Below are 17887 nucleotides of genomic sequence, written 5' to 3'. Positions count from 1 at the left end.
GCCACCCTCGATCCCTGGCCCTGAATGCCAGCATTTCTAAACTACTGGCCTATGAAATGCTGTCATTTAGGCTGGTGGACACAGACAGCTTCAAACAGCTCATGTCGCTTGCTGTCCCACAGTATGTTGTTCCCAGCCGGCACTACTTCTCCAAGAGAGCCGTGCCTTCCCTGCACAACCAAGTATCCGATAAAATCAAGTGTGCACTGCGCAACGCCATCTGTAGCAAGGTCCACCTAACCACAGATACGTGGACCAGTAAGCACGGCCAGGGACGCTATATCTCCCTAACTGCACACTGGGTAAATGTAGTGGCAGCTGGGCCCCAGGCGGAGAGCTGTTTGGCGCACGTCCTGCCGCCGCCAAGGATCGCAGGGCAACATTCTTTGCCTCCTGTTGCCACCTCCTCCTTCTCGGCTTCCTCCTCCTCTTCTTCCACCTGCTCATCCAGTCAGCCACACACCTTCACCACCAACTTCAGCACAGCCCGGGGTAAACGTCAGCAGGCCATTCTGAAACTCATATGTTTGGGGGACAGGCCCCACACCGCACAGGAGTTGTGGCGGGGTATTGAACAACAGACCGACGAGTGGTTGCTGCCGGTGAGCCTCAAGCCCGGCCTGGTGGTGTGTGATAATGGGCGAAATCTCGTTGCAGCTCTGGGACTAGCCAATTTGACGCACATCCCTTGCTTGGCGCATGTGCTGAATTTGGTGGTGCAGAAGTTCATTCACAACTACCCCGACATGTCAGAGCTGCTGCATAAAGTGCGGGCCGTCTGTTCGCGCTTCCGGCGTTCACATCCTGCCGCTGCTCGCCTGTCTGCGCTACAGCGTAACTTCGGCCTTCCCGCTCACCGCCTCATATGCGACGTGCCCACCAGGTGGAACTCCACCTTGCACATGCTGGACAGACTGTGCGAGCAGCAGCAGGCCATAGTGGAGTTTCAGCTGCAGCACGCACGGGTCAGTCGCACTACAGAACAGCACCACTTCACCACCAATGACTGGGCCTCCATGCGAGACCTGTGTGCCCTGTTGCGCTGTTTCGAGTACTCCACCAACATGGCCAGTGGCGATGACACCGTTATCAGCGTTACAATACCACTTCTATGTCTCCTTGAGAAAACACTTAGGGCGATGATGGAAGAGGAGGTGGCCCAGGAGGAGGAGGAGGAGGAGGAAGAGGGGTCATTTTTAGCACTTTCAGGCCAGTCTCTTCGAAGTAACTCAGAGGGAGGTTTTTGGCAACAGCAGAGGCCAGGTACAAATGTGGCCAGCCAGGGCCCACTACTGGAGGACGAGGAGGACGAGGATGAGGAGGAGGTGGAGGAGGATGAGGATGAAGCATGGTCACAGCGGGGTGGCACCCAACGCAGCTCGGGTCCATCACTGGTGCGTGGCTGGGGGGAAAGGCAGGACGATGACGATACGCCTCCCACAGAGGACAGCTTGTCCTTACCCCTGGGCAGCCTGGCACACATGAGCGACTACATGCTGCAGTGCCTGCGCAACGACAGCAGAGTTGCCCACATTTTAACCTGTGCGGACTACTGGGTTGCCACCCTGCTGGATCCACGCTACAAAGACAATGTGCCCACCTTACTTCCTGCACTGGAGCGTGATAGGAAGATGCGCGAGTACAAGCGCACGTTGGTAGACGCGCTACTGAGAGCATTCCCAAATGTCACAGGGGAACAAGTGGAAGCCCAAGGCCAAGGCAGAGGAGGAGCAAGAGGTCGCCAAGGCAGCTGTGTCACGGCCAGCTCCTCTGAGGGCAGGGTTAGCATGGCAGAGATGTGGAAAACTTTTGTCAACACGCCACAGCTAACTGCACCACCACCTGATACGCAACGTGTTAGCAGGAGGCAACATTTCACTAACATGGTGGAACAGTACGTGTGCACACCCCTCCACGTACTGACTGATGGTTCGGCCCCATTCAACTTCTGGGTCTCTAAATTGTCCACGTGGCCAGAGCTAGCCTTTTATGCCTTGGAGGTGCTGGCCTGCCCGGCAGCCAGCGTTTTGTCTGAACGTGTATTCAGCACGGCAGGGGGCGTCATTACAGACAAACGCAGCCGCCTGTCTACAGCCAATGTGGACAAGCTGACGTTCATAAAAATGAACCAGGCATGGATCCCACAGGACCTGTCCGTCCCTTGTCCAGATTAGACATTAACTACCTCCCCATAACCATATATTATTGGACTCCAGGGCACTTCCTCATTCAATCCTATTTTTATTTTCATTTTACCATTATATTGCAAGGCTACCCAAAGTTGAATGAACCTCTCCTCTGCCTGTGTGCTAGGCCTAAATATATGCCAATGGATTGTTGCAGTGGTGGCTGACGTGAAGCCTCATTCTCTGCTATGACATGCAGACTGATTCTCTGGTGACATGAAGCCAGATTGTCTGTTACGGGACCTCTCTCCTCTGCCTGGGTGCTGGGCCTGAATTTATGACAATGGACTGTTGCAGTGGTGGCTGACGTGAAGCCTGATTCTCTGCTATGACATGCAGACTGATTCTCTGCTGACATGAAGCCAGATCCTCTGTTACGGGACCTCTCTCCTCTGCCTGGGTGCTGGGCCTAAATTTATGAAAATGGACTGTTGCAGTGGTGGGTGACGTGAAGCCTCATTCTCTGCTATGACATGCAGACTGATTCTCTGCTGACATGAAGCCAGATTGTCTGTTACGGGACCTCTCTCCTCTGCCTGGGTGCTGGGCCTAAATATCTGACAATGGACTGTTGCATTGGTGGCTGACGTGAAGCCTGATTCTCTGCTATGATATGAAGACTGATTCTCTGCTGACATGAAGCCAGATTGTCTGTTACGGGACCTCTCTCCTCTGCCTGTGTGCTAGGCCTAAATATATGCCAATGGATTGTTGCAGTGGTGGCTGACGTGAAGCCTGATTCTCTGCTATGACATGCAGACTGATTCTCTGGTGACATGAAGCCAGATCCTCTGTTACGGGACCTCTCTCCTCTGCCTGGGTGCTGGGCCTAAATTTATGAAAATGGACTGTTGCAGTGGTGGGTGACGTGAAGCCTGATTCTCTGCTATGACATGCAGACTGATTCTCTGGTGACATGAAGCCAGATCCTCTGTTACGGGACCTCTCTCCTCTGCCTGGGTGCTGGGCCTAAATTTATGAAAATGGACTGTTGCAGTGGTGGGTGACGTGAAGCCTCATTCTCTGCTATGACATGCAGACTGATTCTCTGCTGACATGAAGCCAGATCGTCTGTTACGGGACCTCTCTCCTCTGCCTGGGTGCTGGGCCTAAATTTATGAAAATGGACTCTTACAGTGGTGGGTGACGTGAAGCCTGATTCTCTGCTATGACATGAAGACTGATTCTCTGCTGACATGAAGCCAGATCCTCTGTTACGGGACCTCTCTCCTCTGCCTGGGTGCTGGGCCTAAATATCTGACAATGGACTGTTGCATTGGTGGCTGACGTGAAGCCTGATTCTCTGCTATGATATGAAGACTGATTCTCTGCTGACATGAAGCCAGATTGTCTGTTACGGGACCTCTCTCCTCTGCCTGTGTGCTAGGCCTAAATATATGCCAATGGATTGTTGCAGTGGTGGCTGACGTGAAGCCTGATTCTCTGCTATGACATGCAGACTGATTCTCTGGTGACATGAAGCCAGATCCTCTGTTACGGGACCTCTCTCCTCTGCCTGGGTGCTGGGCCTAAATTTATGAAAATGGACTCTTACAGTGGTGGGTGACGTGAAGCCTGATTCTCTGCTATGACATGAAGACTGATTCTCTGCTGACATGAAGCCAGATTGTCTGTTACGGGACCTCTCTCCTCTGCCTGGGTGCCGGGGCCTAAATATCTGAGAATGGACTGTTCCAGTGGTGGGTGACGGGAAGCCAGATTCTCTGCTATGGAACCTCTCTCCAAGTGATTGTGGTTAAGTTTTATTTATTTAATTTTTATTTTAATTAATTTCCCTATCCACATTTGTTTGCAGGGGATTTACCTACATGTTGCTGCCTTTTGCAGCCCTCTAGCCCTTTCCTGGGCTGTTTTACAGCCGTTTTAGTGCCGAAAAGTTCGGGTCCCCATTGACTTCAATGGGGTTCGGGTTCGGGACGAAGTTCGGATCGGGTTCGGATCCCGAACCCGAACATTTCCGGGATGTTCGGCCGAACTTCTCGAACCCGAACATCCAGGTGTTCGCTCAACTCTAATCAGAGAATTTTTGGGGTAAGATCTCATGTACACAGAGAAGCTCCTACTGTGGTGCATGGGGTCCATCATAGGTCTCCATTTTGCTCCATGAGCTGCTGTGTCACACCATTTGATCTTATTTTATTGTGCAGAACGGAAAATAAGCATATTATTTATTCTATTGTGATTTCTTTTTTATTGTCTTGTCATGACGGGTCTCTAAAAAAAGAGTAACATGTCTATATGTTTTTTCTGTTTCAAGAGATTTTCTTACATCCGAGGACAGAGAGAGCATTTACAATGCCGACCACTTCCCCCTGTGGTACCGCCGAGCTGCTGAACAAATTCCCGGAAGCTTTGTGTACTCCATTCCATTTAGTACAGGTCAGTAATCATTAATATTGAATGGATTTATATATATATATATATATATATATATATATACATGCTAGCAGAAAGACCCGGCTTCACACGGATATATTTAATCTATTTCATTTAATGTTTGTGTGTGTCGTTAAAAGATATCGATAATATCCCCTATAAAAGTGACATCTGTGAACCCCTCCTACTTAACAGTGAGCTCCACAGCCAACCACCCCTTTACACTGATCTCCCACAGCACCCTGCCTCCTTAAAGTAGGACCTCCACACCTCTACAGAGCTCCGTTCCCTTAAAATGTGATCTCCACAACACCCCGCCCCCTTAACAGTGACCACTACAGCACCCCGCCCCTTAACACTGACCTTTATAGCGGACCGTCCCCTTAACTGTGACCTCCACCGTTCCCTGCCCCTTAACAGAGTCCTCCACAGCGCTTGCCCCTTTAACAGTGACCTCCACAGCATCCCGCCCCTTAACAGTGACCTTCACAGCGGCCTGCCCCTTTAAAAGTGACCTCCACAGCGGCCGCCCCTTTATTAGTGACCTCCACAGTACCCCATCTCCTTAACAATGATTTCCACAACACACCGCCCCCTTAACAGTGGCCTCTACAGCAATCTGCCCCTTAACACTGACCTCCATAGCGGACCGTAACATCAGTACAGAGTAGGATTCTGGCTGGCTCAGTGCAATGCCTTGGAAGCAGCTTAGGCATTGTGCTGAATATCCTTAACTAAACCAGTCCTGTATGGAGATTTACTGGAAGTACTCCATGGTATGGAGACTTATAGGCAATGCTCCATGGGAAACAAATATGCAAAGGTATCTCCCTAAAAAGAGAGCCATCTCATTAGTGCCACCTATTGGATGTGGCTCCCTATGAGTAAACATCTGAGTTTCAAACAAGCCTTGGGATTTGACAAGGGAATATAGCCAAACCAAATGTCCATCAGCTATTATCCATAAGCTAATAGACAGCTATCTCTGAGTGATAGCCCCCTTCATAAGTATGGAGAAGGATTCTGTCTGGCTCAGTGCGATGCCTTAGAAGCAAGCCTCTTTAAGAAGGTTCAGCACCCTGCCTAAGCCCCTTTTGTCAAGATATTAATGAATTATATATAGAAATCTTCCTCTTAAGATGATCATACACATAAGAATAATGTCTGCCAGACTCACCAATTTCAGCAGAAGCAGACAACCATCTAACGTGTATGATCATCTCCTGACTTGCCCTCAATGGCTAATGTTGGGAGAGAAGGATTGGGCAGTGGGATTTCATCATGCCTGATACTATTGTTCTTGGGGGATGAGCTGCATTCAGAACATATGCATCCTCAGCTAAGTTTGGATGTCTATGGGAGGGTGTTCACGAGAGGTAGCTGGCAGCTGAATGAGCTATTTACCTTCATAGGTTCTGTATTAGCCTTATTCTGTATTATAAGGCATGATCTATTCTCTACCATAAATTATGTGAATACCAACCTCATTTCAAAACACCTCTGTGACTGCTATTATTCCTATCATCTACAGTAGGGGACACAGTTTCTATTTTGCATTAAACACTGGCGGCATCATGGCTTAGCAGAAGAGATCCAGCCCTGGGGTTCTGATTTTGAATCCAACCAAGGGCAACATCTACAAGGAGTATGCATGTTCTCCACACACTTGTAGTATGGATTTCCTTTGGATTCCTCCCATACTTCAGCCACATACTGACACTTTAATTGGCTTTAATTAGCACTAGTGTATCTGAGATATGGAATTGAGATGGTGCCCCAATGGGTTGAGATTGAGGAGAATGGTGAGATTTAAGACTATAGAAGCACTAACAAATAATAGTATTTTCTGCAATGATAGCCAAGATTTTCTGGTATGATCATCACCTTTTTGCATTAATTTATATAATTATATATACCTATTCCATGTCAATGTACACAGATTGTCATTACTCACATCAATCCCTGCCTAAGCTCTTCCCATTGGGTTCAGACATCATGAGTCTTCATATAAGACTATTAAGATATGTTTTAGCTTTTGAGTGTAATGCTATATGCTCATTGATAGCTGCAACCAACGCATGATACACAGAACCGACCACACAGAATTCCCAATTCAAGTATCCAAAGCTAACATGACGAAATCCAAAACAGCCATCCCAAGGTTGCATTTTCACTTGATTGCATAGAACAAGAACATCATCTTGTTTGTTTCAATTGCTTTCAGATGTCACATATGTTTTTTAAAGATTTATTGAAACTTGTACAAGACTGTCTCTCTGGTTTCGGGTTAGGGAGGGTAATAAAAATCTGAATTTAAAATTTTCTACATTTGTTAAGTTCATTTATGAATGCTTTCCAAAAGAAATCCCAACCAGAGAGAATTCCACTGCAGACAAGTTATTGACTTCTTTGCCATATTTCCTCAGGGTGTTGACTCCACATTTGTTTTATTGTCTAATTGATTCATTCTGCTTAGAATGATTTTAGAAAATCCCACATAAAATTGGGATCATCAATATTGGTAGATGTATTAATCTCTCCATTGTTGTCTGGTCTGATGGGCTCCAGCCTTGTAGACTATGACTCCTGAATGCTTAATACAAAGAGGATCCAGATATTGATGGGGTTTTTCTTATTGTCATGTTGGTCTGAGTTTTTTTTTCACATGGAAACTTCATTATCCCCTAGTCTTCAACATTTTCTTTTCATTAAAAAAAATTACACAAACATCTCATGAGATGTGTCTATAAAATATGTATTTTAGGTCACATTTACATCCAGCAACTTATTACACTGTACCTGCTATTTTTAAAGAAAAATATGGCAATTTTCCTCCTAACACTTTCTCATGTTCATTGCTCCATGTGGCTTTTCTCTGGACTTTCATCCTTCTACTTCCTTCTGATAATCTCTTCAAACACTACAGCTGCCGGCCTGTTACTCATCTTCCACTGTGACCTATCTCCTGTCTTATAGCCTTACAATATTCACACATTATGCTGAATATTTTCCCCATCTATAAACCATCTGTGAGGTTATGTGACCTCTAGCAATAAAATGTTTCAAAATAAAGATCACAAAAATGATCCAAAAACATCCAATCCTTGTTAAAACGGACAAACAGAATGGAACAGTTTCTCCATGATGACTGTTGAATGGCAGAATTAATTAGCAAAATGAGAGCTCTCAAGTGTGTAGGCTCAATCAAACACTCCAATATTCAAGCAAAAGGGGACCCCCAAGGGGAGAGTGTATATCTAAAACATAACTTTTAATTGATGATGAAATAAAACACCCCACTGTGATGCAAAACTCTAAAAATGTAAGGGGTCCAAGCCTGGTACCCCAACAATACTGGTAGACAAAGAGAAATCCTGCTCCACCCATTGAAAGGTGTGAGCAGTATTACCAGACCAATGAATATACCAGGATCAGGGAAGTCTGAGGAGGGCCAATCCGATGGACTTCAAGTGTAGGTCCAGTGGAGGATCACGGTATTGGACAGGGTCAGTTAAAGATGGTGGAGCTCTGTGCCCTAATACACCCTATTGAAGGTGAAGGGGGCTAGTTTAATTCTACCTATCTACACAGAGCACCCGCCCCGAGAGGGGCGACCCCATCGTGGTAAGACTGCTCACACCTTTCACTGGGTGGAGCAGGATTTCTCTTTGTCTACCAGTATTGTTGGGGTACCAGGCTTGAAACCCTTACATTTTTAGAGTTTCGCATCACAGTGGTGTGTTTTATTTCTTCATCAATTACAAGTTATGTTTTAGATATACACTCTTCCCTTAGTAATGGCAGAATTGGCAAAACGTAGATAATATAGATTTGAAACCAACTCAGGAGTCCAGTATGTTAGATTTTATTGAGTTCAATCTTGAAGTTATGTCACTTGGATGCTGAAAATCCATTTTACAGAAAAAAGCCTCCAACTGTTTAGCTTCTCACAGGAAATGTGGATTCTCTAAGACACAGTAGGTTTTGTGCTGGCTAGATTGGGGTATGAAGTCTAAGAAATCTTCTTGCCCTTCCCCCTTAACCCTACCAAGACAGACTTTCCTCTTTGGATTCCATGTTCACAGTTCCCAGAATATTACCTAATAGTTGGCAGTGTTGTAGTGACAAATAGAGGCAAGGATCGTTGCCAGGAGAGGATTCAGGATGCCATAGGACAAAGCATGAGACAGGAGCATAGACAGAGGTCAGAGACAGGTGTAAAACAACAGGTACCAATAGGATCTAGGATCAAGGCCGAAGTCTGCGTCACGGTCAACACAGGAGTCAAGATAAGTCACACTGAAAAAATTAATGGGCATTAAATTCAATTAGCATCCAAGGCATGGAAGGCGGATTGACAATTTAATGGGCTTCCATGCCCAATGTTATCAGCTAGTGCAGATTGCCTGGCAATGTGACACTGCTGGCCATGGTGAGGAAAAGATCTAGAACGGCTTACATCCAGAGCAAGAGGAATCTGGTAGCCCACCAACTGGACATTGATCATAGCTGGAGATGAGGCTGCTTGTGTGGATTCAATTCTGGAGCTTGGTGAGGAGAGTAACATGAACTAGAAAAGGTACAATTTCTGGGGAAATTGTGTGATGTGTTCTTGCTTCCACCAGTAGCTTACAACTGGAGTGGGCGTTTCTGAAGAAACCACAAGATGTTGGCTTGAAATCTGATTGGCTGTTGGTGGCTCCACCCACTTTTTTGAATTTTAATCCCATTCCTCCAGTGACCAACCAAAGTCTAAGAGCAGCGGCAGTTTGAATTGTTCCCATTTAAACAAATGGCTGAAATTTGATTGGCCGTTGTAGACCCCGCCCACTTAATTTTTTTTGACCCCAGTCACCCAATGACCTACGGTGCCAAGTTTGGGTATTCTGGCTTAAATATTGTGAGAATGATAGCAATTTAAAAGTTTATCATTGAAGTCAATAGGGAAAATCTGATTTGTTGTTGTTGGCTCCGCCCACTTTTTCAATTTTTGAAGCCAAAGTAATCTATGACCTGATTTCTGAGATTTGAAGCCCCTGACATCAAAAATAGCAGCATTTTTCAATTTTCTGTATTTTTTTATTTTCCCATTGAAATCAATCAAAGAAATCTGATTGGTTGTTTTTGGCCCCACCCACTTTTCTGAATTTTAATCCTAATCCTAAATTGTCCAACTGTACCAAGTTTGGGGAGCCTGCCATTAACAGTCTAAGAGCAGCGGCAGTTTTACATTTTCCCATTAAAACATATAGCTGAAATTTGATTGGCCGTTGTAGACTCCGCCCACTTTAAACCATTTGAATTCTAGTCACCTATTAACCGAATATATTAAGTTTAACAACCCTGCCATTAACAATGTTGAAATGGCAGCAATTTAAAATTTTCTCATTGAAGTCAATAGGGAAAATCTGATTGGTTGTTTGTAGCTCCACCCACTTTTTAATGTCCCCAAAATGTGACAGAAATTTTCAGGTTGACCCCATGACTAAGTGACCCAAGTTTGGTGAGTTTCACTCCGAAGCTGTATGAGTGACAAACGTTTGCATTTTTCCAATAAAACACTATGGGAGAAAAAAACAGGTTTTCGGGGGCCCGCCCCAGGGGCCCGGAGGGTGGGATCGGTTAACAAAGCACAAGCAAGATCCTCGGGTATGTGCCGACCAAGGGTGCAAAGTTCGGTATTGATACTCCTAAATCTGTGGGAGGAGTAGCAATTTGAACGTCTCATTGTAGTCAATGGGGAGAATTTGATTGGTTCTGTGTGGTCCCGCCCACAATTTCGGGTCTCCAAAATGTTCTAACAAATTGCGCGTTGACCCCATGACTAAGTGACCCAAGTTTGGTGACTTTAGTTTAAAATCTGTGCGACTGGGAGCGATTTGAAAATTGTCCCTGTCAAAGTCAATGGGAAAAACGTGGATTTTGGGGGCCCTGTCCCAGGGGCCCAGAGGGTGGGATCGGGTAACAAAGCACAAGCAAGGTACTCGGGTGGGTGCCGACCAAGTCTGCAAAGTTTGGAATTTGTACTCCTAAAAATGTGGGAGGAGTAGCAATTTGAAGGTATCATTATAGTCAATGGGGAGATTTTGATTGGTTCTGTGTGGCCCCGCCCACTTTTTGGGGTCCCCGAAATGTGCCCAAAATTTTCAGGTTGACTCCATGACTAAGTGACCCAAGTTTGGTGACTTTAGCGTCAAAGCCTGGCGAGTGGGAGCGATTTGAAAATGTACCCTGTCAAAGTCTATGGGAAAAAAGGGGGCTTCCGGGGCCCGCCACGGGGGCCCCGCGGGTGGGATCGCTCCACAAAGTAATAGCAATCCGATCGGGAACAATCTGCACGTTTTGGTAAATTTTTGTCTATGTAGTGTAAAAACTGTGGGAGGAGTTAGGGTGGCAAATTTGGCTATAATAAGAATAAGAACTAGAAAAGGTACAATTTCTGGGGAAATTGTGTGATGTGTTCTTGCCTCCACCAGTAGCTTACAACTGGAGTGGGCGGAGTAACTGGGTGGAGTGTAGACTCCGCCCACTTTTATAAATTTTGACCTTTGTCTCACACTGACCCACCCTGCCGAGTTTGGGTGCTGTGAGAATGACAGCTGTTTAAAGGTTTCTTATTGAAGTCAATAGGGAAAATCTGATTGGTTGTTTGTGGCTCCGCCCACTTTTTAGCATCTCCAAAATGAGATATACATTGGCACAGTCCTCCAGTGACCAACTGTGCCAAGTTTCGGAACCCTGCCATTAACAGTCTAAGAGCAGCGGCAGTTTGAATTTTTCCCATTTAAACAAATGGCTGAAATTTGATTGGCCGTTGTAGACCCCGCCCACTTTTTTTTTTTTTTTTTTGACCCCAGTCACCCAATGACCTACGGTGCCAAGTTTGGGTATTCTGACTTAAATATTGTGAGAATGACAGCAATTTAAAGGTTTCTCATTGAAGTCAATAGGGAAAATCTGATTTGTTGTTGTTGGCTCCGCCCACTGTTTAAATTTTTGAATCCAAATTAATCTATCACCTGATTTCAGAGATTTGAAGCCCCTGACATCAATCATGGAAGCATTTTTCAATTTTCTGCATTTTTTTTTTTCCACATTGAAATCAATGAAAGAAATCTGATTGGTTGTTTTTGGCCCCGCCCACTTTTCAAAATTTTAATCCTAATCCTAAATTGTCCAACTGTACCAAGTTTGGGGAACCTGCCATTAACAGTCTAAGAGCAGCGGCAGTTTGAAATTTTCCCATTTAAACAAATGGCTGAAATGTGATTGGCCGTTGTAGACTCCGCCCACTTTTTTATAAATTTTTGAATCCAGTCACCCAATGACCTACGGTGCCAAGTTTGGGTATTCTGGCTTAAATACTGTGAGAATGACTGCAATTTAAAGGTTTCTCATTAAAGTTAATAGGGAAAATCTGATTTGTTGTTGTTGGCTCCGCCCAAGTTTGGTGACTTTAGTTTAAAATCTGTGCGACTGGGAGCGATTTGAAAATTTTCCCTGTCAAAGTCAATGGGAAAAACTTGGATTTTGGGGGCCCTGTCCCAGGGGCCCGGAGGGTGGGATCGGGTAACAAAGCACAAGCAAGGTACTCGGGTGGGTGCCGACCAAGTCTGCAAAGTTTGGAATTTGTACTCCTAAAAATGTGGGAGGAGTAGCGATTTGAAGGTCTCATTATAGTCAATGGGGAGATTTTGATTGGTTCTGTGTGGCCCCGCCTACATTTTGGGGTCCCCGAAATGTGCCAAAAATTTTCGGGTTGAGCCCATGACTAAGTGACCCAAGTTTGGTGACTTTAGCCTCAAAGCCTGGCGAGTGGGAGCGATTTGAAAATTTACCCTGTCAAAGTCTATGGGAAAAAAGGGGGCTTCCGGGGCCCGCCACGGGGGCCCCGGGGGTGGGATCGCTCCACAAAGTAATAGCAATCCGATCGGGCACAATCTGCACGTTTTGGTAAATTTTTGTCTATGTAGTGTAAAAACTGTGGGAGGAGTTAGGGTGGCAAATTTGGCTATAATAAGAATAAGAATAATATATATGTGAGATAACAATATGTGGTCTTGCTATGCAAGAACACATAATAAGAGCTTACAACTGGAGTGGGCGGAGTAACTGGGTGGAGTGTAGACTCCGCCAACTTTTGTCTCAAACTGACCCACCCTGCCGAGTTTGGGTGCTGTGGCTTAAATTCTGTGAGAATGACAGCTGTTTAAAGGTTTCTTATTGAAGTCAAAAGGAAAAATCTGATTGGTTGTTTTTGGCCCCGCCCACTTTTCTGAATTTTAATCCTAATCCTAAATTGTCCAACTGTACCAAGTTTGGGGATCCTGCCATTAACAGTGTAAGATCAGCGGCAGTTTTAAATTTCCCCATTGAAATAAATGGCTGAAATTTGATTGGCCGTTGTAGACTCCGCCCACTTTTTAATAAATTTTTGAATCCAGTCACCCAATGACCTACGGTGCCAATTTGGGTATTCTGGCTTAAATACTGTGAGAATGACAGCAATTTAAAGGTTTCTCATTAAAGTTAATAGGGAAAATCTGATTTGTTGTTGTTGGCTCCGCCCACTTTTAAATTTTTTGAATCCAAAGTAATCTATGACCTGATCTCAGCGATTTGAAGCCCCTGACATCAATCATGGCAGCATTTTTCAATTTTCTGAAATTTTTTTTTCCATATTGAAATCAATGAAAGAAATCTGATTGGTTGTTTTTGGGCCCGCCCACTTTTCAAAATTTTAATCCTAATCCTAAATTGTCCAACTGTACCAAGTTTGGGAAACCTGCCATTAACAGTCTAAGAGCAGCGGCAGTTTGAATTTTTCCCATTTAAACAAATGGCTGAAATTTGATTGGCCGTTGTAGACTCCGCCCACTTTTTCATTATTTTTTGAATCCAGTCACCCAATGACCTACGGTGCCAAGTTTGGGTATTCTGGCTTAAATACTGTGAGAATGACAGCAATTTAAAAGTTTCTCATTGAAGTCAATAGGAAAAATCTGATTTGTTGTTGTTGGCTCCGCCCACTTTTTAAATTTTTGAATCCAAAGTAATCTATCACCTGATTTCAGCGATTTGAAGCCCCTGACATCAATCATGGCAGCATTTTTCAATTTTCAGAATTTTTTTTTTTCCATATTGAAATCAATAAAAGAAATCTGATTGGTTGTTTTTGGCCCCGCCCACTTTTCAAAATTTTAATCCTAATCCTAAATTGTCCAACTGTACCAAGTTTGGGAAACCTGCCATTAACAGTCTAAGAGCAGCGGCAGTTTGAATTTTTCCCATTTAAACAAATGGCTGAAATTTGATTGGCCGTTGTAGACTCCGCCCACTTTTTCATTATTTTTTGAATCCAGTCACCCAATGACCTACGGTGCCAAGTTTGGGTATTCTGGCTTAAATACTGTGAGAATGACAGCAATTTAAAGGTTTCTTATTGAAGTCAATAGGGAAAATCTGATTGGTTGTTTGTAGCTCCGCCCACTTTTTAATGTCCCCAAAATGTGACAGAAATTTTCAGGTTGACCCCATGACTGAGTGACCCAAGTTTGGTGAGTTTCACTCTGAAGCTGTATGAGTGACAAACATTTGCATTTTTCCAATAAAACTCTATGGGAGAAAAAAAGAGGTTTTCGGGGGCCCGCCCCAGGGGCCCGGAGGGTGGGATCGGTTAACAAAGCACAAGCAAGATACTCGGGTATGTGCCGACCAAGAGTGCAAAGTTCGGTATTTATACTCCTAAATCTGTGGGAGGAGTAGCAATTTGAACGTCTCATTGTAGTCAATGGGGAGAATTTGATTGGTTCTGTGTGGCCCCGCCCACATTTTCGGGTCTCCGAAATGTGCTAACAAATTGCGCGTTGACCCCATGACTAAGTGACCCAAGTTTGGTGACTTTAGTTTAAAATCTGTGCGACTGGGAGCGATTTGAAAATTGTCCCTGTCAAAGTCAATGGGAAAAACATGGATTTTGGGGGCCCTGTCCCAGGGGCCCGGAGGGTGGGATCGGGTAACAAAGCAAAAGCAAGGTACTCGGGTGGGTGCCGACCAAGTCTGCAAAGTCTGGAATTTGTACTCCTAAAAATGTGGGAGGAGTAGCAATTTGAAGTTCTCATTAAAGTCAATGGGGAGATTTTGATTGGTTCTGTATGGCCCCGCCCACTTTTTGGGGTCCCCGAAATGTGCCCAAAATTTTCGGGTTGACTCCATGACTAAGTGACCCAAGTTTGGTGACTTTAGCGTCAAAGCCTGGCGAGTGGGAGCGATTTGAAAATTTACCCTGTCAAAGTCTATGGGAAAAAAGGGGGCTTCCGGGGCTCGCCACGGGGGCCCCGGGGGTGGGATCGCTCCACAAAGTAATAGCAATCCGATCGGGTACAATCTGCACGTTTTGGTAAATTTTTGTCTATGTAGTGTAAAAACTGTGGGAGGAGTTAGGGTGGCAAATTTGGCTATAATAATAATAATATATATGTGAGATAATAGTATGTGGTCTTGCTATGCAAGAACACATAATAACCTGTATGCAATAAGCTCATAAGCTCTCCGTAGTGGTGACTGGAGGTAACTAGTATGTTATTTTTTTTTATATCTATGTCTATGTCTGAGATCTGGAGCTCTATATCACAAAGACCTCTGACTGCTATAAAGATATATTAGAAAATGAATGCACATATTAAAAATTATTTAGAGTTAAGAACTGGTATTTAAAGTATCTCTGTCACTAGATCACCCATATTAAACTAAGCACATAGCCTGGTAGGGGTGATCCTGCAGTTTAAAATGATACCTTTCTCCTCACTACAAAAAACTAAATGGCTGCACACCGTTATATATACAAACAATAGAGCTAAGAAATGGGGCTCATTCTAGATCAAAGTGGTACAATACAGACTAAAAAATAAGTAATGGAAGCTCTTAGCGCACATACCTGTCAGGCCCATCTACCAGGCGTCAAGGTGGCTTCCGCAGATGGGTCCCTATCACTAAATATACTGCCTCACTTTGGACTTACTTAAGCCTACAATATTCAGGGCAGTGTAGAAACCAGCTACAAATGTACTCTGCCCAGAAGTCCCAGGAAGATGGGTGTGTTCAGTCTAAAAGAGGTGCCACCCCCAATATATTACAAGAAAATTTAGACTAGAACCTTCAGAATCGCAGTTGCATATCCATGAAGCAAACATAATTTCCCCCATTTCTTAGCTCTATTGTTTGTATATATAACGGTGTGCAGCCATTTTGTTTTTTGTAATTATGTTTGCTTCATGGATATGCACCTGTGATTCTGAAGGTTCTAGTCTAAATTTTCTTGTAACCTTTCTCCTCACTGTCGGTGCCATGGTTGTTGATAAAATCATACTTTTATCCCTTTGCTAGCAGGAAATTTCGAGCACCAGGAGGCAGGCTTTTTCAGTATGAGCACCGCTATGTGACGCCTACCTGGTAATCCTGCTGACAAAGCCGCTTTAAAGATAAGCAATTTAATAAGAGTGTCCTTCAATGACTGTGAATGAGATAGATAGCATGTAAGAATGCTGTGGGCATCACAAGATCTTATCTTATTTTATATATTTTCATGTTATTAGTTCATAAATATCTACCACACATATCTTTATACAGAAAGTAACGCTTCCAAACTCTGTCTACTGACTTCTTACTATATGCGTGTATATTAGTAATACTATCAAATTGGTCCATTTAGATGTCTAGCCTTTATATAATGCAGAATATGCTGATCTGATCCTGGCTTCACTCGATAGGATTTTGTGTTTTATGTTCCTGAATAATTAATTTTGGAATGAGTATAATAGAGTGTAAAAAAAAATCACCAATAAATGTTCACGTTCAGGAATAAACTAATACCATAAACTTCCCCTTCGAGAAGCATCCTGACTCAAGCCTCTGTGTACGTTGTATCTCATCATTAATATAATGTATTCATTGTACTGGAAATATATGCAATTCATTGACTACTCTTGGCTAGTTCTCGAGTACTGGAACACTTAGGTTTGGTGGACAAGGCACGGAGATTCTTGGTTGAAATTCTACAGTGCAAGTTGAAATTAGACAGAGAGGCTGGATTAATTCCCAATAGCTGACACAAAATGTAGATTTGTTATACAACGAGAACAGAATATTTTTGGGCATGGGCCACAGGTCCTAGCCAGCGGTAATGAAACTCATACAGAGGTTCTCCCGTCAACTGGCTGAAATTTAGTGCTACCCATTGACCTGAAATGAAATTAAAAAAACAACTTTCAGACATGACGACATTGTTGGGATCATAATTTATATCATCTCTTGGTCTTTGTTGAGAGAAAGGATGGGATTCATGCAACAACTTCTGCTGAATAATTTCTTAAGAAAAATGTTCTTCGTGCAACAAATGGAATAGATCTTATCCTTAGAGTCCTGTAAAATATAACTCTTTCTAGAAAATATATTAAGTATTAAGAGGCTTATGAAAATGCTACCAACAAGCAGACCTCACAGTGGCCGCTTCTACAAGGCTCAAATACACGTACATTCATATACTGTATATTATCGAAACAATAGCAATGTAAACTACATGAGCGTTATGGTCACATTGAGGCTGTATTCACATTTGCATCGGAGCCTATGTCAGCAATACTGCTAGATTTAATGGCACCAATATTATTGTGTACAGTGCTGTTTTTTTTCCCATGAAAATGATGAAAACTACAGCTGAACCCCACATAGACTCCATTTGTCAAGAGTTTTTCCAGCCAAGATACTGTAATGCAGTGGTTGCCATGCCGACCAGTCAAGCCCTGGGTGGTTGCCCTATTAGTGAGGCTGGAAGCTGAGCCAATGAGGTTCCTGGCTCAGCGTCCATTCCCACCGCTGCTACTCTGTTGTTGCTGCCTGTGATTGTGTAAAGTATACTGGTGTAAGCCATGTACCGGGGTGGGCTCCCCAGGATATAGTGAAGTCACGAACAAGGAAAGCAATCCCAACACCAGCTTTTGCCAAAACAGAATTTTACTTAAATGTGGCAATAAACACAACCACAAATGCTGAGAACATACAATAAATTTACATACACCCAGCCCGAAGGCTGAGACCCTTGTGTTGCACAGCACGGCGCCCTCTGATGGATGCAGGAGTAAAAAGCAGTAATTTACCTACTGGCGGGCACAAATAAACTGTCACATTTTACCTGTTATCACCCTAAAAGAACAAGACTCACTGTATATGTGTGTGGTACGGGCTAGCCTGCGGTGCAGCACAACAGCTTACAATCTTACACAGGTCTACAGTTTTCTTCCTCCCAT

General features: G+C 44.0%; 1 protein-coding gene across 1 annotated transcript in view; it reads left to right on the top strand.

The window, feature by feature from the left end:
* Positions 1 to 17887, top strand: part of LOC122944237 (voltage-dependent calcium channel subunit alpha-2/delta-3-like) — a 234698-nt gene that overhangs the window by 22469 nt on the left and 194342 nt on the right. Inside the window, exon 8 of the mRNA XM_044302472.1 lies at positions 4465 to 4586. Within this exon, the coding sequence (XP_044158407.1) occupies positions 4465 to 4586 (122 nt within the window). The remainder of the gene's footprint in view (positions 1 to 4464; positions 4587 to 17887) is intronic.

The sequence above is a fragment of the Bufo gargarizans genome, chromosome 7, assembly GCF_014858855.1.
Source record: "Bufo gargarizans isolate SCDJY-AF-19 chromosome 7, ASM1485885v1, whole genome shotgun sequence".
Classification (NCBI taxonomy): domain Eukaryota; kingdom Metazoa; phylum Chordata; class Amphibia; order Anura; family Bufonidae; genus Bufo; species Bufo gargarizans.
Note: the sequence above shows the minus strand (reverse complement) of the source record. Positions and strands in the feature narration are given on the sequence as shown.